The 24,703-nt window shown below is 39.0% G+C and overlaps 1 protein-coding gene across 4 annotated transcripts in view; it reads left to right on the top strand.

Annotated features, from left to right (window-relative positions):
- nsd1b (nuclear receptor binding SET domain protein 1b) overlaps positions 1-23,160 on the top strand; it is a 34,333-nt gene extending 11,173 nt beyond the window's left edge. For all 4 annotated transcript variants that reach the window (XM_072375474.1, XM_072375473.1, XM_072375475.1 and 1 more), the window contains 18 exons: positions 75-330; positions 1,137-1,243; positions 7,490-7,532; positions 8,798-9,054; positions 9,141-9,278; positions 11,874-11,997; positions 12,682-12,882; positions 12,969-13,148; positions 14,079-14,235; positions 14,737-14,942; positions 15,027-15,139; positions 16,390-16,536; positions 17,769-17,891; positions 17,984-18,100; positions 18,876-19,017; positions 19,306-19,412; positions 19,494-19,695; positions 20,457-23,160. In XM_072375474.1, coding sequence (XP_072231575.1) covers positions 75-330; positions 1,137-1,243; positions 7,490-7,532; positions 8,798-9,054; positions 9,141-9,278; positions 11,874-11,997; positions 12,682-12,882; positions 12,969-13,148; positions 14,079-14,235; positions 14,737-14,942; positions 15,027-15,139; positions 16,390-16,536; positions 17,769-17,891; positions 17,984-18,100; positions 18,876-19,017; positions 19,306-19,412; positions 19,494-19,695; positions 20,457-21,199 — 3,363 coding nt within the window. In that variant the 3' untranslated portion in view covers positions 21,200-23,160. The remainder of the gene's footprint in view (positions 1-74; positions 331-1,136; positions 1,244-7,489; positions 7,533-8,797; positions 9,055-9,140; positions 9,279-11,873; positions 11,998-12,681; positions 12,883-12,968; positions 13,149-14,078; positions 14,236-14,736; positions 14,943-15,026; positions 15,140-16,389; positions 16,537-17,768; positions 17,892-17,983; positions 18,101-18,875; positions 19,018-19,305; positions 19,413-19,493; positions 19,696-20,456) is intronic.
- The last annotated feature ends 1,543 nt before the right edge of the window (positions 23,161-24,703 follow it).

Here is a 24,703-nt window from a genome sequence, read left to right as displayed (position 1 = left end):
GTGCAGTCTGTCATTAAACAGCCAATGTCAGTTCATACAGCCACAGATGATACTTACATAGATTGTTTTCTCAGGCCAGCCAGTCTATTACCTCCACGTCTGAACTTTTGGAGTTGGACAAGAATGCACATGACCACCCATCCTCAGCCATACTCCCTGAAATACAGACCCCACCTCCTGAGGAAACTGCTGCAATGGTGCCATCTGAACTACAGATTCCCAGCATTGAAAACCCATCTCCTCAAGATACTCCAGTGCTTTCCATTGACACATTAACCCCTCCTCCTGAAGCAGAACCACTGCTGTCAGAAGGCCTCTTCAAAAACAATGGTAAGGCAGCGTTTGTATGTCTTTCCTTTTTACTTTAGAGTCCCCCCCCCCCCAAAAAAGGCAGTCTTCTACTAACTTCAATAAAGTAATATTAAGTATCTGGATGCCTTGTCAAGACATGCACCCAAATACAAAAATGAGTAGTAATTTTAAAATCTGACACTGCAGAGCTAAAAAGTTTTAATTGCTGTGTTGTGCATGACCGTGTTTGACTGAATGCGTTCATGAACGGCATTCATTGTTTCAACTGAATGAGGCTGTTTTAGCTGAAGAACGTGAGGTGAGCAACTTAATCAGATAAAGTAAGCTATGTACTAAAAAAATGCATGTTTTTTATTCATCATAGTGTCCTGATGATTAGTAGTAAAACAGATATATGCAGGAATGTGCATGCATCTGCTTTGATGGCTGTGGTGCTCATGTTACATTGTCCTTAGAATTATGTACCATATAAAGAGGATAATAGAAGAGCTCATTAAAAAAAGAGAAATGTACATGAACTTGGTTATTTTGGTGCTGTAAACATAGTTGATAATTTCAATGGCAATATACGAACACAAATTCGTTCAGTTTTAGTTTTTTAGTATAAATTGATCTCTGAACCAGTTCCTGAGAAGTGATGACCCATGCAGGCTGGGAGTATTATTTCTAGCAGAGCTCAAACTACTCTATTGCTGGCTCAGCCTTGTGCTGCGTGAATCTCACAATACAATACAAATCTGAACAAAACTTTGATGCATTATTTTGAAATTGTGGCAGAGGGTTTTCATGTTTATTGATAATATGGCTGTATATTTGATATGTAGGAGGCGGTGCTGCTCCTGTGTTGGAGAAGAAGCGGAAGAGGAAACCCACGCAGAAGATCCTGGACTACTGTTTGGAGACTGAGGCATCAACTGGGCTGAAAAAGAAGGTACAGCAAGTTCGGTGTAATAAACTATACCTAACAGTATAAATATAAATATCTAATTAATCCTCTACAACAGCTTTCGTTAACTGTTAACGCAGATCTTTCATTGTACAAATAAAATCCAGTGCTATCAGGTACAATCTGCTCTAAACTGCCTTAATGCCACATGATACTACAGAGCTTAAAGGAGCAGTGTGTAATAATTATGGTGATGTATTAACAGAAATGGAATATAATACATATAACTATGTTGTAAGTGCTATATTGTCACCCTATGAAACGAGTTACGTTTTTATTACTTTAAATTTCGCCTTTTTATGTACATACACCGCGGTCCTCTCTACACAAAGGCTTACCCGGAAGGACACCACTTGCGTCGCCATATTGGTTACAGTGGCCTAGAAGGGACAAAGGGTGGCGCAATCGCGATTCGCCTCTACTTTGCAGATGGTCAGCTGATCTGATCAAACAAATGTAACGTTTTCTCCGCGTCCCTGTTGAAAACTGTTGATTCACGTGAGTTTATGCGCCTATACTACTAAGTAGCTTTGTTAGCTGAACAGAAATAACTTGGAGATCAGCTGATTATTGGGGTGTGACGATACACTCAGCTCACGAGACAAGATGCGATATTGGGTTCACGAGAATAGGAAGAGACGAGATTTGAAGAAAAATACCACAAATGTCCCACATGCATTTTGAAATGCTTTATTATCAGTCTTTACATGCATGATGTAAGCATGAGCTTTTAATAAACTTCTTCTTCCACAAATGGAAACTAAATTGCCACGGTGTACGGCATTATTTTCATACAATGCTTGCATATTGTCCGTGTCTAATCAGTCACTCTACTGCCATTTATAATTTTCGCTGGGTACCCAAAATGCTGCCAAACAAACGATTTGAAAGTGGCGGGGGCATCTTCAATGTTAATACCGGTATTTTCCGACGTCATTCTGGCTGCTTGCCGCTTCCCCTCCTTCTCCTTCTTTAGGTTCTGGCTGGCTAGCAAAGGCCTAATGCTAGCAAAGGCGCATTACTGCCCCCACAGGTCACAAATAGAAGTTTGGATAGCTGACAAATGTCACGAGACAGATTTTTAACGCAACGAGAAGTATCGTTGAATTTAATCTCGCAAGATCTCGTGGCATGAGAGCTCGTCACACCCCTAGCTGATTACAATCAAAGTGTAACGTGATATTAAGAGGCTTTGAAGATAATGTCAGCCAGATATGATGTATTACCTGCTAATGCTATCCCTCTATCAAACTAAAACACACAGCCTTTAGCCTTACGTAGCTAATATTAGCTTTTATTACCATGCAGGTAGTTACCTGGGGTAGCTACCACAAAACACTAATATAATGCAGAACAACTAACAGTGACATTCACTGTAAGTTATCTTTTCACAGAATATCTAACCAAAAGTAACATCTATTTATAATTCATATCTCTAAAAGTAACCTCAGAACTTGATAAGGTGGTTTCACTCCATGGACAAGACTCTGAAGCGTGGAGTGTTGCGTTCCACGCACAATCGGAAATCACAGAATCTAGTGAATACCGTTCAAACACTCAGAAATTACCGAATCTGATGAACAGCAGAACTTCCACACTTCTCTTTTAAGAGTAAAGCATTTTTCAACACAGTGAATCCATATGGGTGTGTTTTTATTTATTTAAACTTGTAGCCCTATAAAAAAAAAACATGTTAATCCTTGGGCAGGCAGTGTTTGAGAGTGACAACACTTGCTCTACACATGTTTTTAAGGGTCTCTTAAAGTTGGCAGTTTGGACTTAAGCATAGCTGAATGTTTTTAAAAGTGGCTTTTTAAATTATCTTCAAGCCACACAACATGTAAAGAATATACACATTAGACATTGTTAAATGAGACAATCAGATGTATACTTTCAATTACTCTGCATGAAAGTACAGCTGATAATGTCATAAACAGCCATTGTTAGTTTGGTGCTGTTCCTAATTCCTTAGTTTAGACAAATAAAGAAAAGCAAATAGTCAAAATACACTTTCATCCTCTCCGAATGGTACAAGAAATTTAGTGAAGAATTAACACCACTGCTCCACACTACCTTTAATTGGATTATGAGTAATGACAAAATTCCCCCCTCCTGGACAGAAGCAATTATTGCAGTACTCCCCAAACCCTTTAAAGACAAGGGGTATTGTCAAAATTTTAGACTGATTTCAGTACTAAATGTCGACTACAAAATGTACACCTCTATTATATCAACTAGACTCCAATTATTCGTTCCTGACTTAATAGATGAGGATCAAAGTGGGTTTGTTAGGAATAGACAAACACAAGATAATATTAGAAGAACATTGCATATTATACATAAAATACATAAAGACAGCATACAAGCAGCTTTGATCAGCTTAGATGCGGAAAGAGCTTTTGATACAGTCAATAGGGAATTTTTATATTTAACTTTGGGAAAATTTGGATTCAAGTCAATTCAATGCATTAGGTCTACACACGTGGACAAAATTGTTGGTACCCCTCAGTTAAAGATGTAGTAGTGAAGCGCTTTGAGTGGTCAGCTAGACTAGAAAAGCGCTATACAAGTACAAGTCCATTTACCATTTACCATTTAAAGAAGGAAAAACCCACAATTCTCACTGAAAGCACTTGAAACCTAGAAAAGTAACAATAAATAAAAATTCAGTGAAAATTAAATAATCAAAATCAGCCATTACTTTTGAAATGTTGATTAACATAATTATTTAAAAAAAAAAAACTAATGAAATAGGGCTGGACAAAAATGATGGTACCTCTATAAAAGATTGAAAACTATTTGACCAGAGTGACATGATTAACTCAGGTGTGCTTTAATTGACATCACAGGTGTTTCCAAACTCATAATCAGTCAGTCTGCCTATTTAAAGGGAGACAAGTAGTCACTCTGCTGTTTGGTGAAAAGGTGTGTACCACACTGAACATGAACAACAGAAAGCGGAGGAGAGAATTGTCCCAGGACATCTGAAAAAAAATGATAGACAAACATCTTAAAGGTGCAGGCTATAAGACCATCTCTAAACAGCTTGAAGTTCCTGTGACAACAGTGGCTCATATTATTCAGAAGTTCAAGACCCACGGGACAGTAGCCAACCTCCCTGGACGTGGCCGCAAGAGGAAAATTGATGACAGATTGAAGAGACAGATCGTTCGAATTGTATCCAAAGAGCCCAGGACAACCTCCAAAGAAATTAAAGGTGAACTCCAAGGCCAAGGTACATCAGTGTCAGATCGCACCATTCGTCGTTGTTTGAGCCAAAGTGGACTTCATGGGAGACGACCAAGGAGGACACCACTGCTGAAAAAAAATCATAAAAAAGCGAGACTGGAATTTGCAAAAATGCATGTTGACAAGCCACAAAGCTTCTGGGAGAATGTCCTTTGGACAGATTAGACCAAACTGGAGCTTTTTGGTAAGGCACATCAACTCTATGTTCATAGACTCAAAAACCAAGCATATGAAGTAAAGAACACTGTCCCTACGGTGAAACATGGAGGAGGCTCAGCAATGTTTTGGGGCTGCTTTGCTGCATCTGGCACAGGGTGTCTTGAATGTGTGCAACGTAAAATGAAATCTGACGACTATCAAGGCATTCTGGAGAGAAATGTGCTGCCTAGTGTCAGAAAGCTTGGTCTCAGTCGCAGGTCATGGGTCTTCCAACAGGACAACAATCCAAAACACACAGCCAAAAACACCCAAGAATGGCTGAGAGAAAAGCGTTGGACTATTCTAAAGTGGCCTTCCATGAGCCCAGATCTGAATCCCATTGAACATCTGTGGAAGGAGCTGAAACATGCCATTTGGAGAAGACACCCATCAAACCTGAGACAACTGGAGAAGTTTGCTCATGAGGAGTGGGCCAAAATACCTGTTGACAGCTGCAGAACGCTCATTGACAAATACAGAAATCGTTTAATTGCAGTGATTGCCTCAAAAGGTTGTGCAACAAAATATTAAGTTAAGGGTACCATCATTTTTGTCCAGCCCTATTTCATTAGTTTTTTTTTAATAATTATGTTAATCAACAATTCAAAAGTAATGGCTGATTTTGATTATTTAATTTTCAATGAATTTTTATTTATTGTTACTTTTGTAGGTTTCAAGTGCTTTCAGTGAGAATTGTGGGTTTTTCCTTCTTTAACTGAGGGTTACCAACAATGTTGTCCTCGTGTGTATCTATAACAACCGTACAGCTAGAGTTAAAGTCAATGGCTCTGTCAGAAAGATTTGCCTTGGAGAGAGGAACCAGATAGTGCTGCTGCCTCAGCCCCACACTGTTTGTCCTATACATCGAGCCATTGATAATGATAATAATAATACATTTTATTTGTAGTGCCCTTTAGCCCAGATGATCAGACAAGACAGTTCAATAAAAGGTATACAAATTAACAAACAAGAACATATAATAAGTTGTTTGCGGATGACATTATGATTTATTTAAAAAAACCAGGGCATTCATTTAAGCAGCTTACACAAACTCTTGAAAGATTTGGATTTTATTCGGGTTATAAAGTAAATATACTTAAAACTCAAATCCTCATGTTTAACTGTTTGCCAAACCAAGAACTTAGGGAATGGCAGATAAACTGGGAAGAAAAATCCATCAAATATTTCAGCATAAACATAACTAAAGATCTTTCCAAATTATATAGTAATAACTATATCATTTGACAAAAACATAAGGGGAGATATTGACAGATGGTGTACTTACCCACTGGGATTAAATGACAGAACAGATGTGGTCAAAAATGAACATCCTGCCACGTCTACTATATTTGATCCTGTCTTTGCCCGTAGATATATCAAAAGACTAATTTCTTAAATGGGATAAGTGCATATCAAGATTTGTATGGGGAGGTAACGGCCCAGAATTCAAACAAGTATAGGTGAAACAGAGATCTCCGCTTATATCATAGATGTGCATAATTTTAATCCAGTGATATCCTTAACTTCAGACACATGGTATTCCACAGTGAAACAACTGAAAATAGGAAAGGAAATTGGATTATTAAAATGGATTGCATTTGATGATAAATTTGCACCGGATAAACATGATGCTAGATTTAAATATTGGACAGAAAAGGGAATCACAGCCATATGTACAACTATCAAAAGAGGTGAAATGAAAAGCTTTCAGAACTAAAGAATACACATGATCTAATGAATCAAGATTTATTCAGATTTCTACAAATGAGGGACAATTATATCAAAATATTAAAACAACTGAGGACAAAATACATCCCATCATAAAATTACTTGCACAAGCTTATAGCCAAGCTATTCCGAAGTTGGTGGCGGTCTTGTATGGCTGTTTGAGGGCTTCTAGAACAGATTCAACATTATATGTTAAAGCCAAATGGGAAGAGGAGCTGGGTGAAGAGATTCCAGATGAGACATGGTATGATATGTGGAAAACACCAAATTACAACACAATCTCTGAAATGGAGGGAATTCAATTGGAAGAATCTAATTCGGTACTTTGTTACACCAAAAATCAAACGTAAACAGAAAAATGCTCAGCAGCCATGTTGGAGATTATGCAACCACATGGATCCACACCACACACGCATTTTTTGGAACTGCACGAAAGTTCAACCCTTCTGGGGGAATGTTCACTGGGTTCTCTGTGCTGTTTTGGGATATGTGGTTCCTAACTCCTGTCTTGTGTTGTATCTTGGTCATTTGGAGGGTGCGATGCATGTAGGAGACCAATGTCTGGTCAGGATTCTTCTGGTGGCTGGGAAGAAGACCATAACTAAGGACTGGCTTAAGCCTGACACTCCAAGCTACAAACAGTGGATTTCAATTATAGAAGATATACTTGTAGTGGAACATCTCACATATAAGTTGAAAATGAAAGAAGATGTTTTTAGAAAAAGCTGTGGGAAATGGTTGACATGCAAGGGAAGACACGATCAATCAGATGGTAGCAACATCAACATTTACTAATATGATTTCACACAGGCTCTATTCTTTTTGTTTGCTTATTGTTTTTGTTGATATTGTTTTGGTTTTGCTGTTGTCTTTTCACTCCATAATATTGTGAAGATAATCGTGTACTGTATTGACAACACTGAAAACTAAATAAAGATTGTTAAATAAAATACACTTTCATCCAGTTTCAGAAGACACAATATCACAAAAAAATTTTTTCTCCTGGTTAAAGATGAATTATAATGTTTATAATGATAATGTTTCTTTCTGCTACAGATCAAAGGACAGAGGACTAATTCAAATGCTGCACCTCAATCTGGTCAGTGAGCCATCTCATTTCAGTTTGCATGAAACCTGAACATTTTTCTGTAATTTTTACACCTTTCATGATGTATGCATTAAAACCGAAAGTCCCCATGGAATTTTGTTTAAATGTTTGTATATGATCTAACATGCACAATACAAAATCTTTACACCAGTATCAGCTCTAATGATGAGTTTTTTTCGACAGAGTTAGACAATTTTTAGGGCTATTTGTAAATTTCAATTTCAAACAAAAACCACAATCTCCCCAGGTTGTACAGCAAAAGCACTGTACAGAAGCTGTACACTACATCGGTGGAAACAGACATACATTGTGGCCTGAAGCCAGGAGCTAACAAAACATGCTAACACTAGCTACTACTAGCTAGCGCTAGTGTTCATAGCTCATTGTAATTTTCTTATCTGTTGTGAATGCTTGTGGAAAAAAATCTTAACTTAACTGTGAAGCAATTTGTCTTCTTTTTTTTTTACCTGAGATGCAGGACTTGAGAAATTATTTGTAAAAAATTGACATGAACCAAAAAATTTGTTGTTCAGTCTAAACAATAACTATGTGTATATATGGTGTAAGATACAGTAGCTCGCTTTTAGAATATTTGCATTTGAGCTACAGCAATGTGTACACTGTGCTTCTACAAACAGTTGTTATATTTTGACATATTTAATGGTAATTTATAAGGAACATTAATTCATCATTAGTATAATTTAGTTTATTATACAGCTGCAGTCAGTACTTGTGTAGATGGATACATCTAAGTAAAAAGAGTGTGTCAAATAGTTTTACAGTCATCTGCTGGGGAGATGTTAATTACGGTACATGTTTCAGACCAAAAACAGCAATGCTCCGTTGTCCATCGTCTCAGATTTGGGGTTACTATCCCGCCAGTATTTGTCTATGTGATGCGTGAATGTGAATATTTGGCACATAATTATGATGCAAAGGTGCATTTAAGTATTTCTGAAATACATCAGCGGGTAAGTGAATAAGTGGACAATCTGAACACAGTCATTTTGTAGGTTTGACAACTTAAAAATGTTCTTGTTCAGTATACTTATTTTGCATCCAATAAAACCATTTTTCAAATTGATGGGCAGTGTCTGAAGCTGACCAATGGAGCTGTAAATGTCCTTTGGGAAAAAGAACCGAGCTGGACATTTCATGGGGACTGTGGTTGTCAAGTAATCAAGCAAACTGAAAAATCTAGAGACAAACCTAACCCCCTTCTGTCTTGTCTGTGGTAACTACCACTTACATTGCAGGTTTACACTCAGATTCAGCACCACCTCCGTTTAAACTGAAGAATAAACCAGTTGCAGCATCCATACCGAACTCTGAGGTTACTACTTGTACCCCGACACCATCCATTCCAATCAGTCACAACACTCCTGAGCCCTCCTCTCCAGAGCCGGCTCGACCTGAACCTGGACAGGTGGAGACGGAACCAGTAGACACAGATGTTCCTCAGCCTGACGACCATAATGATCAGGAGGACACAAAGGAAACGGCAGAATCAGAGGTCAGCCATCTTTACTTTTTGCTCACAATTATTCATATTTTGTCCCTAAACAACAGTGATTTTTTTTCCTCACTTGTATTCTAAAGGGTGATCAGCCCAGCTTGGACCACAGTTTCTCTTCTGTGAAGGATGACTTGTTGCTGTGTGATGATGCGGTTTTACCTGTCAGGAAAATCATAGGGGACCGAGGAGGGCCAGCCTCTATGAAGGAGAGCATATGTCAGGTGGGCTCCTTCCACTTATCTGATGGAAATTGTCATTACAACAGTGTCCAGAAGTTTTTTGCAAGAACTTAAAACAAATTCTAAATGTATTTTCATGGTTAGTAGAAGGGTGAGCTGCTGGTGACAGTGTGGGTGTGTTTATTAAGTCAGTCCTTATGACGACCTCTGGAGCAGCCTTTTGTGTTTCACATGTTTTGTATTGAGCACGTAACTGATACAGAGCTAGTTGTTTTCTACTGTTGCTCTCTGATGGATTTCTGTGGAAAGAGTATCCTGTTGCTATGTCACTATACAGCTAGGTGCTCAAATAACAAAGAAACGACTGTGATAAATGATTCCACTAACTAAAAGAGGCAGTGTTTTGATGCAGGTTAGATATAGGCAGATTACTTCACTTAGTGTTGCAGAATGAATAATTATTTTTTTCTAGGTGGTTTGATATTATTGTCATTGAGAACTTAAAAGTTCCATGATACATCTAACAGTGCGCTATTTGATCACACTTAAGTCCCTTTCGCACATGCAAATTGTTACATTAACGGCTTCATCAGCCTGTTAAAGCATGCAGTCGTCACATATTGATTACTTTTACATTGGAAGTGATGGAAAGGGCCACAGTGTGAGTGATATTTGCCATTTATGCTAGAATTGACAGTACATGAAGGGAGGTGGAATACAATAGTGTAAACTGTTATATTTTTCTGAAAACAACATACCGCCATAGCAATTTATTATTAGCGTGTCTTCTGCTGTCTTTAAAGTGGTAGGTATATGTTAACAGGTCCGACCTTATCAGATGTTCATCTGAAAATATTACAGAAAAGCAGCAGGGGGCTAATTCAGACAGAACTCCAACAAGTTCGGTTGACACCCAATTAATGGAAAGCAGCGAATGTCTGAAAGAGACTTTATTTATATGTAACCCTCCCACCAATTGGCTCGTGATATGTGAAGCACTATATGCACCTTCAATACTCAAAATACGTCTCAAAATGGTGGAAGATACATCTCAAAATAACTGTCTAGGGTAACATATGATTCACACTCTCTATGTTGACTGATGAGAGGCTCCACGAGTAACTTTGGTTTTATGAACCCAATATAATGTAGAAATATGAATTTACTCAAGCAATCACACAAATATAATAATAATGATAAACAACACAGTGTATCATTTTAACTTTGTATTATTAATTAAATAAAGGAGTTCCACATATATTCAATTGCAACATGGAAAAGAAACACAAAAAAAGCCCGGGTACTGTATAGAATGATTTCTATTTACCAGAGTGCACTTTTGTTTAGTTTTGTTTTGTTTATGCAAGCTTGCAATTGATATTAATTGGCGCGCTTAACGTTGGCGCTCAGGACGAAACAGATCAGCTGTTCGAGTTCCTCAGTGCATGGGAAACGCACATGCGCCCACCTGGACCCGTCTCAACCACAGCAGCACAGCACAGCACAGCACCTTGGAGCTGCAGGAAGCACACCACCACCGAAAGCAGATCATCCCCAACCCCAGGAAACCGCTCTCATCCACCAATGAAGCTCCTCCCGGCAGCAATCTCCGCTCTCGTCCGTGCAGAGGCAGTGGCTGACTTCTCTCCCGGTTGCAAACGTTGCTAAGCAAGCTCCGGCTAGCTGGATTAGCCTCACAAGGAAAACACACCAATGCAGCAGCAAACTGTCCCAAAACGTTCTCATGCCAGAGTGCAGTGTCCAATTAACAATTACCGTCATAAAGTTACAACTAATAAATAATGGAAAACTTTCTGGTCAGAAACACACATGAAAAAAAAACTTTTGCTCTCCACCGTTTTTCCCTCTCGCTTCTGTCCCTTCCGCTCCCCACTCTCCTGATCTCTCACAGGTAAAAAAACCCAGTGGTCATCAATCGTTAAAGTAAATAATTATTATCCTCTCTATTACACACTGAAAGTCTTAACTAATTTTGATAAAATTGATACACATTTAACCGTAAATTATTAAATCCATATACTGAACAACATACCAATATTTAAATGTTAACTCTTATTGCATGAAACTTCCAATAACTCATAATTCAAATCAACTGAACAGAAGTTATACATCTTATGAATGATAGCCCACAATTAAGGAAAAAACAAATAACTGACAAGAATCAGGTTATTACATATATAATTCAAGTAAAGACAGAAGCCCAGCTTTTGTGTTGTTTTTTGTGCCCATGTTTACGGCTGCTGAGTAAATGTCCTGTCGGGCCAGATGGTTGATGTGTTGTTGATGTCATTCTTGCTTGAACTTTTGAGATTTCTTAACTTTTCATGCATTTCGTCAATTGAATGTGATTCTTCATAAGCCTGTATTGTGATGACAGAGTCAATTCTAGAGTTTTTTTTAATTCTAACTTAAAAACCCATTTTCAAAGAAGGTTTAAAGTAAATAGATAAACTGGAGGATAAAACTTAGACACAAGTATTTGTTTGTATTTTAGAGTAATAAGCTTTCATCTCCAAAAGTTCAGCTTCACCCGTGAAATTCACAGAAGAAATGTAACCCCAGCACACATCTATTTTGGCATCATCTTTGAAAATAAATGTTATTTTTCTGTCTCAGGTATGTGAGAAGACCGGGGAGCTGCTCCTCTGTGAGGGACAGTGCTGTGGAGCCTTCCATCTGGCCTGCATCTCTCTGGCGGAGGCACCAAAAGGGAAGTTTGTCTGTCCAGAGTGCAAATCAGGTGCGTGTCAGTTTAAGCTGTACAGGCGTTCTCTGAGAATAAGTCTATTGATAGCGAATGTTGATAAAGCCAAAATGATTTCTGTTTTTCTTCATGTTAATTTTACACTAGGGTTACGAAATACGGCCATACAGGCTCACTGGCAGACCAAATATTTTCACATAAAATCTGCTGCACCACCTCCCTGCTTTTGCCTTTCAGAATCTAACTGATTTGTCTGATTTATTACTTTGTTCTGCTCCAGAAGTTTCACTTTCTCCAGCTCATTTGAGCACCACTGTTGCGCGACTCTTTCTCATTCATTCTGTTGGGTTAATGTGGCCAGTTAAGTCAAGTTTGCAAAAAAGTAAGAGAAAATTGTAGCTTCAGCTGCCTTAAAAGCTGTTATCTGGTGGAAATGATAGCACAATTATTTATGATATAGACTTGAAGGAAAAAAAGCTCAAGCTAAATTCAGTTCTCAATTTTCTTTATTTCTTTAATATTCTTCATTGGCTTACTTTTTCTTATTGTTTATATTAGGAATTATTTAAGGAGAAACGGGGCTGAAGAGATGAATTGTGGTCAATGGTTTTCATATCTTCAAAGTGTTCAATGAAGAAGAATGTTTATTTTCTGTTATAACTGGTAAATATATCTGATAGGTTATTTAAATTTTTAAGGAGAAACTTTTGTTTTGTTTAGGCATCCATACCTGCTTTGTGTGTAAAAAGCGCAGCGAGGATGTGAGACGCTGCATGATTCCCGTGTGTGGGAAGTTTTACCACGGTGAGTGTATCGCAAACTACGGCCCGACCGCACCTGTGAACCGCGGTTTCCGCTGCTCCATCCACGTCTGCCTCACCTGCTTCATTGCCAATCCCAACAGCTCATCCATCTCTAAAGGTAAACAGGAGGACGCTGTGACCACGTCTCTGATGTCGTTGCCCCTGTGCTGCTCTGACCGTCTGTTCCCTCGTGTTTGTCTGTAGGTCGTCTGGTGCGGTGTGTGCGTTGCCCAGTAGCCTATCACGCGACAGATCTGTGTATGGCAGCGGGCAGCGTTGTGCTTTCCAGCAACAGCATCGTCTGCCCCAATCATTTCACCCCCCGCCGCGGCGTCAAGAACCACGAACATGTCAATGTCAGCTGGTGCTTCGTCTGCACCGAAGGTATCACCACACCAGTTAATTAACCCAAAGTATAGTTTTTCTTATTGCTAAAGAGGAGGGGAATTTAATTACTTTACTTAAAAAAATCATCACAGGTAACTTTGGCTGTAGCTGCATCATTTTGTCATGTTGAACATAGTTGTTCATAATTATGAAACATATCTCAAAATGCCCACACTGTTCCTTTCATGTTAGATATCTCTTTCTTTTACCTGGGGTCTCGGGAATGATCTTACAAGCTTGGCACATTTTCTGTTTGTAAGGTTCTCCCCTTTCCTCTCTGCAGAAACATTCCAGCTCAACCAGGTTGGGTGGGGAGAGTGAGTTTGCACCCATGCTGAGTCATGCCCAGACCTTTGCTGAAACTATACCTGTGTTTTCTATCAGATGTGCTTTAGGTTTAAGTTGTGTTGAAATGCAAACCTTCACCTCAGCATTTCTATATTATTCTGCATTCACCTTTCGCTACCAGTGACAGTCTCACTGGTTAAGTGCTACACTGACAGTTGTCCTTCTGTCAGGTCCTCTCATCTCCACCTTTCTTCATTGATTATTCAGTTTGCCAGATACATCTAAGAGGTCTAATGGTGGTTCAAATCTTCTTCTATAGTAGAATCATGGAAGCTTTAGTGCTGCAGGGCAAGTTGAATACTGCAGAAACTCTCTTGCATCCTTCCCATGGCGTCCTCAACACATTTCAACCTACAGACATACACCATCAGCTGTTAAACTTTATATAGATGCACCTAAGACAAAGAGTCTAAACTGTTAAATAAAAGGAGATTTTCGCCATCTGTTTCAATAAATTGGCAAAACACTCCTGAAAACTTGTTTTTGCTTTGTCATTGTGAGGAACTGTATATAGCCTCAAACTTAGTGTCTAAAAACATGAATGGTTGAAACACAAATATTCCTTGCCTTGTGGCCCAGGGGGAAGTCTGCTTTGCTGCGAGTCCTGTCCTGCTGCGTTTCATCGCGAGTGTCTTAACATTGAGATGCCTAAAGGCAGCTGGTACTGCAACGACTGCAAGGCTGGGAAAAAACCTCGCTACAAGGACATCCTCTGGGTGAAGGTTGGGCGTTACAGGTGAGTGAACAGCAGTGGAGACTGTAGAATGGGCTGAAACCATGATGAAGTCCTCCCTGACCTACAGCAGCATACAGATTTCAACTGGACTAAACATTTGCTCATATTCTTATTGTTAAAAATATTTCCACAGTATGATGCTGTCATCTCCATATGGGACTGCAGGGATGCTATTTCAGTCATGGGAACTCAGAGTTTGTGGCCAGATGTCTGCAAAACTAGTGACATTCAGATCAACTTTGACTGCACTATAGTGTTATGAGGGTTAATTTACAAATGCTTGTGTGTCAGAACATTAAACATGGAGGTGAACATGATGCCTGTTAAACAGCATGTTAGCTGGTGCTGAATTTCATCTTTTTTTATTTCGACATACCAAATAATTTGATTCTTAGAATAAAATTGATGGCATTAATGTATTAGACTTAGGAACACTATTGTGACATTTATAAAGAATACAAGAAAAATTCTTTTATTTTCTATTTTTCTTTTTTTATTGAGGTGGTGGCCAGCAGAGGTCAGCCATCCAAAAACAATCCCAGAGAACATCCAGCGGATGAGGCACGACATTGGAGAGTTCCCCGTACACTTCTTTGGCTCCAACGACTACTTGTGGACCTACCAAGCCAGGGTCTTCCCTTACATGGACGTGGACGCCAACAGCAAGGAAAAGATGGGAAAAGGTGTTGATGCAACCTACAAGAAAGGTAAGATTCTCTTTTATTTGTTTCTCGTGCTTATTATGTTGACTTGGCGATGCTGAGTGTCTGACTGTTGATGGTGCTTGTCAGCTTTGGAGGAGGCAGCTGTGCGATTTCGTGAGCTGCAGGCAGAGAAGGAGCTTCGGCAGCTTCAGGAGGACAGGAAGAATGACAGAAAGCCCCCGCCATACAAACACATAAAGGTTAAATGGAACACTTGTGCTTTTCCTTCATGTCTTTCAGCTTTCATCAAAAGTGTGGTGGTAATAGTAAAATCCTAAGATTTTTTTAAGTATCCAAACAGGCCAGTTGGCTTAATTTAAGGTGGAACACCTCCATTTTATAGCTGCTGTCCATTAAAATTAACATTTCTATATTTATCCTATCTACTCCTATCTACTATCTCATAAAATAATGTTGAAGTCTAAAAAAAAAGAAGAAAAAACAAGAACCAATATGAAAAAACGCACTCCCTGAAAATGTGAGAGTTCATCACATCCTGTTGCATGCTGGGTTTGGGAGCACCATCTTGTTTCAGTCAACTTTCAGCCATTTTAGCCTGGGTAGCTCTCGTTTTTTGTTTTGCAGAAAACAGTGAAATCTGGTAGAGAGGAAAAGAGATGACGAGAGGACAGGGAGAAAGAAGGAAGACCTTATCTAAAGAGATTTTGTGCTGCTTCAGGGTGCATTCACACAACACAGCATCAGAGCAAGCAGCAATGCAATGTTGCATCGATACAAATCTACATATGTTAACTTTACATTCTCTATCCAGGAATACTTTTTAGAATACATTTTGTTTGAATGTCAGCATTTTTCAGAAAGCGTGCCACGTGAGGTAAAGATTTGAGTCAAAAGAGTAACATAACCCCAGCTAAACACACAGATGGCCAGACAGAGGAACGGAGACGCAGTAGTTCCTTCGCAGAAATGGGTGGGCTAGCCTCTTGGTTTAGCTTTGTAGCATTTTCATTTGTTAGTGTTTATAGAGTTGATTACGTGTTTTTATAACGGTCCAAAAAGAATGAAATGACACTTGTTTTTTTAGATAACTTACTGTAAACTAAGCTAAGCTAGTTATCAAGGATAGGTAAATGAGCTAATAGTGTATGTTAAGAAGACAAAGGTTCTGTTTAACTGCATCTTGTGGAATTTACCGAGGCAAAATAATACAATCGGAGAAATTAGATATATTGAAACTATACTAGATAAAGAAATGCCTCTTTTCTGTACAGTCACCATTATTCAGGGTATTAGTAAAAATATACACACACACATATATATACATATATATGTATGCAAAAATGTATGGAAAAATATTATGACACCGAGGATTGGTATCATTTTTTTTCTTTTTTCTTTTTTTAACCAAAGCTTGAAAGATGACTTGATAAATAACTGTTCTAAGAATTTTACAATCCTCACTTGATGTCCACCTTTCCATGTCATCCAGGTGAACCGGCCAATAGGGAAAGTTCAGATCTTTACCGCCGACCTATCAGAGATCCCACGCTGCAACTGCAAGGCGACAGATGAGAGTCCGTGTGGGATGGACTCTGAGTGCATCAACCGCATGTTGCTGTATGAATGCCACCCTCAGGTACCGAGAAACCCCCACCCAAATCACTTTGTTTGAGATAATTAAGAGTTACTTTACAGGGTCAGAGATGCTGCACTTCTTTTTTTCTGGAAAGCAAACTTTAAAATATCATTTTGAAGTACACAGACTTCTGTTAGACACATTCCCAGCCCTGAAAGAGCGTCCTGAGGCAGACATACCGCAGTTCACCACTTTGGTTTCCAGCCCCACAGCACACCGTTTTTGCTTTATGATCACTTGACATTTTTGTGGGCTTTTGATGGTGTCTTTCTGACCTCTCCTATATGACAACAAATACACATGTATGGCTGTGCATGTACAGAGCTCACCTGGAAATTTGTTCGCATGGCAGTGGTGTTACATCCCACAACTATGGCGGAGCTAAAGGGTTGAATAGGGTTACATCAGTTGTTATCATTTGCTACATCATGTTATTTTGCTTTTCTGGCACTGCTTACAGTGGCTGAGAGGAAAACGAAACCTTTCAAGTGGCAGCACACATGGTAGCCACAGTGAACTGAGCACACAACAGATCTTATTATTAACTTTCACTGCAAGTGTGATGCTCACTGACTTTTAGTTGTTAGTGCACATTCGCTAACACATCTCAATGCTGAACATGTTTAATGAGGTGGATTAAAGAGCTCAACTAAGTACACAATCACCAAAAAGATGCAAGTCTTTACAAGTAGATATGAATTCACCCAGAGTGATGTAAACTGATTAATTCAATTCTTCTCTTAGATGAGTATTTTTATTTTGAACTGTACAGTTTTTGAGTTGTTTTATTTATTTTTACACATTGTAAGATGATATGGAGAACTTCTTCACAATTTTTTATTTTTTTTAATCAGAGGGACAGTCTTTAATAATGGTCAGTTTGTATTTCCCATCTGCCTCTGTGGCTCCATTTCCGACCCCACAGATTTACACAGTAAATATGCGCATCATTCCCTTGTTTATTTCACTTTTTTTTTTGTCGATCTCAATTGTGACAATCTAAAAAGATGAGTTGAAATGTACTGTAATGATGTGGTCATAGAAAGGACGACACCAAGGTATAATCAGTTGTGTTTTTGGGATTTAACACTTTGTATTTGGGAAAGTATAGATTGATTGCCTTCCCTGGAGAGCGATGTGCTGTCATACAGACGTGTTTTGTACTCACTGATGCTCCTTCATTTAAAAAAAAAAGAAAAAGAAGAGAAAAAGAGGACTTTCTGAACTTGCAGGTTTGCCCGGCGGGGGAGCGCTGCCTTAACCAGGCTTTTACCAAGCGCCAGTACAGCCAAGTAGAGATCTTCAGAACGTTGTCTCGAGGGTGGGGACTCCGCTGTGTCCACGACATCAAGAAGGTAAGTGCAGCTGACTGCTGATGCTGCACTGCTGACGCTGCAGATGCCCCATCGCAAGTTGCGGTTTAATGGCTAATGTGTGTTTCTGTTAGGGCCAGTTTGTGAGTGAGTACGTCGGGGAGGTGATTGACGAGGAGGAGTGCAGGTCGAGGATCAGACATGCGCAGGAGAACGACATCTGTAATTTCTACATGTTAACTCTGGACAAGGTATTGCTGCATTAGCGGTGTTTAACACACGTTATGATCAGAAATGGATTTACTGTCAACTTTCAAAAGAAGTCAGATCTGATGGTCAACAGGCCTGCTTTTCATACATTTAATAGACTACCTTATACAGCAGGAAGACATATAGAATGTAAAATGACTCCAGACTCTTCATTATCGTTTCTGAGACTTGAAAAATAGTCTACAGGAACCGAGGCACCCAGGAAACATGAAGATGATTAGACTGGATCAAAAATTCTGTTCAACCTGAACAGATCTGAGGTCTGTGGCAGCCAGAAAAGACCAATCCCATTTACACTTAAAACTGTTAGTTACAGAGAACATCTTGGGAGTTGAAACAATGAAAGTGGCTTTTGTTCATAAATGGTTTGAATATTTATTGAACAACTCAATTCCTTTAGTCTCTTTTGTTTATCAATAAAGACACAAAAGTGCCCTAAAAAAATAAACTTTTATATGAATTGACAAATAAGTTTCTTTCAGTGACAGAGTCAGCTGTTTGCTACCCAGAGTCAGATGTCTGTTCTTTTCGCAGCTTTCTTTGCACAGCCTGTTTATGTCACAGCAACGGAAGCTTAATTTTTCCACAGATAGGAAACGCTCATTTCAAGGCCTGGCTTCTGAGGTAGCTGCTCAATCTGAAAATAAAGGCCTAAAATGTATATACTGCACTGTCTGTAAACAGTGCACATTCAGCGTTTTTTCAGGCAAGGTATAATCTGCTCGATTTTTTCATTTTGCTTTGTGTTTGTGTTAGGACCGGATAATCGACGCCGGGCCGAAGGGGAACGAGGCTCGCTTCATGAACCACTGCTGTCAGCCAAACTGTGAGACACAGAAGTGGACAGTGAGCGGAGACACCCGGGTGGGACTGTTTGCTCTTGTTGACGTCACTGCAGGTCTGATGCTTCATTTAAATATGGAAAATGTATATCAAACATTTAAATGAGGTGTACTGTTAAATGTGCAGTAAATATCGTTTGAATGTAAAGGCTAGGTGTGCAATATTTCACCTTCACTTGCCTGAATGTACACTAAGAATATTTCAGTCACTAACTGCATGACTACTGATGGATCTGTCTAACAATTTCATAATCTTCAGACCTTTCTTAATAGCCTTTTATTAAGCCTTTAAGTCCAAATGTTTAACCCTAGATGCTGTTATATGTTTGTGTTTTATCAATCAGGCACAGAACTCACCTTCAACTACAACCTGGAGTGTTTGGGAAACGGGAAGACGGTGTGTAAATGTGGAGCACCAAACTGCAGCGGCTTCTTGGGTGTCAGGCCAAAGGTGAGGTACATGTGATAGCTTCTCAAAAATACACTGACACTTACCAACCCCAACTTCTCAATCTCCCTCCTCTCCAAACAGAACAACCCTCCATCTGATGACAAAGGCCGCAAGCTGAGGAGGAGAGGCCACGGCAAGAAGAAGAAAAAGGTGGTGCTGACGAAAGAAAGAGAGGACGAGTGTTTCAGCTGTGGAGACGGAGGACAGATGGTTTCCTGTAAGAGACCCGGATGTCCCAAAGTGTACCATGCAGACTGCCTAAACCTCACCAAGAGGCCTGCTGGTCAGTGGCTTTACCTACTGGAGTCATGCTGTCATGCTATTTCCTTTCAGTTTGTATTGGTGTGACATCTACGTAAACAGTAAGGAAGAGAACAACTGTCAGTGTTAAACTCTAGTACTGCTTTATTGCCAGTGATTGTTTGTCAAAGTAAACAATATGGTAAGGAAGAGTGGTCCACAATTTGAGACTGATAACATCATATAGAAAATTATTACTTTATTGCAGGTTTTACAAGCGGTTGGATCATGGGCTGTACTTAGTTTTTATAATAATGACAGTGTAATATGTTGTGTGTTGCTTTTAATCTGTGGGTATGAAGAAAGAATAGTGGGCTTAGAGAGCTATGTTTAGCTGAGAGTTAGTGTTTTTATTGTCAGGCTTGTTTAACCTGGCTAAATCACCACGGTAACTAAGGCTGCACATATAACCTGCTCCAGAGAAGATTATTTTCAGTTTCGGAATAAATGTTCTGAAAACACTTCCATACTTTCACTAATTCTTGTCCTAGAACAACATTTAAATGTTGTCAGGTGGAAGTATTAGCAACAAAATTTAAAAAACAACAAAAATATTGGCATTTTACTCAACAAATCATTAATGATTCAGTGTCATCTTTCCAACATTTAATCGGTTAAATATTTGATGGACTGTGGATTTTAGTTGTAATTAAAAATCAGCCATTTTGACCAGAATTAAGTGTCCAGCTTTGAAAAAAATTCAGCTTTGTCATTCAGATGTTTTTGTCTGTGTGTGCATTATAGGTCGATGGGAATGTCCGTGGCACCAATGCGACATATGCGGTAAGGAGGCAGCGTCCTTCTGCGAGATGTGCCCCAGTTCCTACTGTAACCAGCACCGCGACGGCCTGCTCTTCATCTCCAAACTGGACGGCAAGCTGTCCTGCAGTGAGCATGACCCCTGTGGGCCGGAGCCACTGGAACCAGGGGAGATCCGGGAATATGCACCAGAACACAGAGCCCTCACCTCTGGGCTTGGCATGGCTGTCATCCCCTCTGCTGCCTCTAGCACTACCAGCAGTCTCAACCAAACCAGCAGAAGCACCACAAAGCTCCGCGGCGGTGGAGGCATGTGTGCTTCTGAGTTATTTCCTGCTTTTTCCATCCCAGTACCTATCACCATTCCCGTCGCTGCTCCTGTAACCTCACCACCTCACAGCACCTCCGAAGCTCCGAGCAGCCCGCAAGTGTTCGACCTCCCGCACTACTCACCCATCTCTTCATGCGAAGAGGAGAGGAATGTATTGGAGGATGATGAAGAGGAGTTGCTGGCAGAAGAGGACGAGGAGGAGGAAGATGAGGAGGATGAGGAGGAGGAGGAGGAGGACTTCATGGCAGAGGGTGAGGTGAGGAGACAGAAATCTGAGTCCCATGAAGAGCGTGGAGAGGCAGAAATGGAGGAAGTGGGGCTGGAATACCTGGAGCTCAAAGAGGAGGAGGAGGAAGGGGAGGAGGAGGAGGAAGAGGAAGAGGAGGAGGAAGAGTGATGCACAGAGGATTTTTAATTAAAAGGGCAACTCAAAGTCACTACAGTGGGATAGCACTTGGAGATGAATGAATCACAGTCTGTCACTGTTTGTATTTAATCATCAGCTGGATGTATGGAGAGATTTTTAGGAGCAAAATAAGTCATATAAACATAAATAAATTGTGAAGCTTATAAATGAAGATCTAAACAAAATAAATAATATATAGATTTATAAATACTCTTACATACATGCTATATCCAACAATCTCACAGTTTGTTTATGCTTGAATTATGTAGTTTTGTCCTAATAATCACTCCCTGACCTTGTTATAGACTTGGCACCTTTAGCTCTGATGTGAAACTTCTACAAAAAAAAATCACAACTTTAAAACACATTTCACTTCTGTATTTTTGTTTTCTCGCATTTTGACCAAGTTGCTGCTTTTTCTGTACTTTTCGAAGTCAGAAAAGTGACCTGCAGGAGCTTTGACACAGTAGATTTTTTTCCAGAAAAGACTTGCAGTGCGTGCTTCCTGTCAGGGTGAGCTGAACCCTCCATTGTTCAAAGGTTCTGGATTTTTAAGGCCAGCGGGGCTGTCTTCTACTCACTTAAACTGAAGTTACGTGTGTTTACACCTGTTTAGATTGAGGGGGCTGCGAAGAAACCCCATCAGCTCCTGAGTCAACTTCCATCCAGGACTTGAAATATAGAAGTTGTTGCTTTGATGGAATCCCTTCAGTTTGCAGCCCTTTGCGAAGCCTCACACCATCAGCTGGTGCTTCAAGATGAGATCAACAGTGAAAACAAGCTGAAAAACAAGCCACAATGATGATTTTCTGTCATTGTTGATCCCAACTGTGTAAAAATCATGCATCAAGTTGAATTAATTCAGTTTTTATATAGATACAGTAGTTTTTCATTTCAGCTTTCGCGCTCTATTTGATCATTTCATGCCAAAAAAAGAAAAGAGACCACTCGGGACATGGAATCTGCATTTGCCTCAGTGGTCTTCATGTCAGGGTGACAGAGACAAACAAATGTATGTAGGTCAATATGGGACAAAATTTAATAGGTTATTTATCTGCTCCATAACTTGAACAAAGCATTTGACAGACTGAAGCTCTTCATGTAAACAAAGGTGACGTGAAATGACCATTAAGACCAGCCTGAATGCAGATAACACAGGTAGCTGGCTCCAGTGTGTATGCAGTGCTTTATAGTCATTATTTAAATGCTGTTCTGTGACGCACAAATGATGACGGGGGAGAGCTGAGGTGTTGGTGTTCCCTACTATCATTCTTGACCCGCCATCATTGGGAAACAGGGGAAAGGCTTTGAATGAAATCAGCGCTTGAAATGATGGACTCTTGCCTTGACGCTTGCACTTCAGTATGTGTTCTTGCCACGTGTTTCGCTCTGTCTAAAAGCTTAATATTATCAGTGTATTAATATTGTCTGCCAATGCCATAGACAGTATTTCTTCTGAGATACTTTTAAGGAATGGTTTGGCGTGTGAGAGCCACATTTCCCTAGAAATGCCTTTTTAAAATTGCCCAACGAGTAATGTTTCATTCCAGTGTAATTATGACTTGTTAGATCTCAACCACTGACCTGTTGAAACAACTACTATATAAATATATAAGAAGAGGACGTTATGAAATAAGCACCTTGTACTGGCATCTTCTTTTTTTAGATGTATATGTCTAATAATAAAGAAGCTACATTCAAGACTAGTATGATGCAGAATAAACCCTGAAATGAGGCTTTAAAATTGTAAACTTAAATAATAAACTGTCAAGATACAATTTTCAACACCAAGGTGCTCGGTAAACAGAGGTTGTTTTTTTTTTTTGTTTGATTTTCAACAACAGAAGCTCCCGAATTAGTCAGAAAGCTAAATTCGTTTCTGAATGATTAGCATCCCTGAATTGTAAATACAAAAAACTGAATATCTTTATAAATAAATGCAAATCACCCAATTTTGTATCATTTGAATATTTTGATAAAATGTCCAAAGTTTATGAACAACTATTGTGAAACAAAATATAAAAAAGATAAATAATGCACCCTGGACACAATCATTGGAATACTTGAAAGTATATGTAGCAACTTTTTTTATTTTTTAATTCAGAATTAGGCTTTGAATGAACTCATGAAGGACAGCACTGCATTTTCAGTTTCTTGAAACAGGTGAGCAAACAGCAGTAAAGATTTTAAAGCAATGATCACAACGTTTTTTTTTATAGTTTGTAATGTTATTACGAACATCCATAGCCATAAAAATGTGAAGATTCTTCAAGAATATGGGTCTATGAAGAAGAAAAAATATTTTCAAATGTAGGAGTTGAGCTCCAGGGTTGAGTGTTTCAGCAGGACAATGACATGTTATCCCACAGTACTGGGAAAGACTCTAAATTTTTACAAGAAACATTCAGGGGTCGTTGTGGGAAAAGGTTATGAAACAAAGAAATGGGTAACAGGACAATAATTCTGAATTGTGTACTTTAGATTTTGGGGCACCAGCATACCAACCAGGACTTTCAGTTTCTACTTAATGCTGAGAACATTCTCCTTTTTTCCAAGTATTTTTTCAAGTGTTTCCATTCATAATTAACAAAAACAAAACTGTTTGAACAGACATTATTTAGAACAGGCACCTCTACAAATATCTTTAGCTAAAAACTGATTAGCATGCCAAATGCTAATTAGCCATATTGGAAGCTAAATGACAACAGAAAGTAATTTTTTTTAATCATGGCTGAAACAATGGAGCTCAGATTAACTGGTCAGGGAGCAGAAGACTACAGAAACATGCTAAGCTTTCAAAATTACCTACTAACTTTGGTATACCACATGCTAACAGTAGCACTGAAAATAAGCTGTTGCTAAACGCTAACATAATAAAACAAATCATGATAGCCACATGATAATAAAGGTGTTGGTAAAAAAAATAAGTAAGCCTGTTAATGGACAGAAATCTCCAGTAAGAAATGATATAGCAAATGCTAAGCAAAATCTATTTAATAAGTCAAATTAGGCCATTTTGTTATTTGTTCACTTTGTTGTTAAGTGTGTTTCCTTTTTTTCAATCTAGCAGCATTTTTGCTGTTTTGGTTATTTTATGAAGCTAAAGGTAATATTCCTCTGCGAGCCACAACCTTGTATTTAAAGATTTTTGTTTGCTTATTGAGCAGGTATAGATGGCAAAAAATAATGTTCAAGAAAAGAGGAAATCAAGTGAAATATTAAAAGATTCTTAGTTGACCTTATGTCATGATGCATTAATACAAAGATCTGTGATGCACCTACATTTTAGAACCTAAGTTATTGTATATAGTATACTTTTAAAATATTTTTTTCCCATTAAGATTAATTTATCAAATCTGCCAGCACTTCAAATATTCTTTCAAGAATGTCTTTTATTCTCCAGAATATGTTGGGACACCATTCTGTCCTTATCAGACCTGAAGGAAAATATTGTCAAAATGAGGAACATCAAAACATCCAAGCCTTAAGACTGAG

Source organism: Leuresthes tenuis, unplaced genomic scaffold (assembly GCF_036924035.1).
Source record: "Leuresthes tenuis unplaced genomic scaffold, fLeuTen1.0.hap1 SCAF_21, whole genome shotgun sequence".
Taxonomy (NCBI): Eukaryota; Metazoa; Chordata; class Actinopteri; order Atheriniformes; family Atherinopsidae; genus Leuresthes; species Leuresthes tenuis.
Note: the sequence above shows the minus strand (reverse complement) of the source record. Positions and strands in the feature narration are given on the sequence as shown.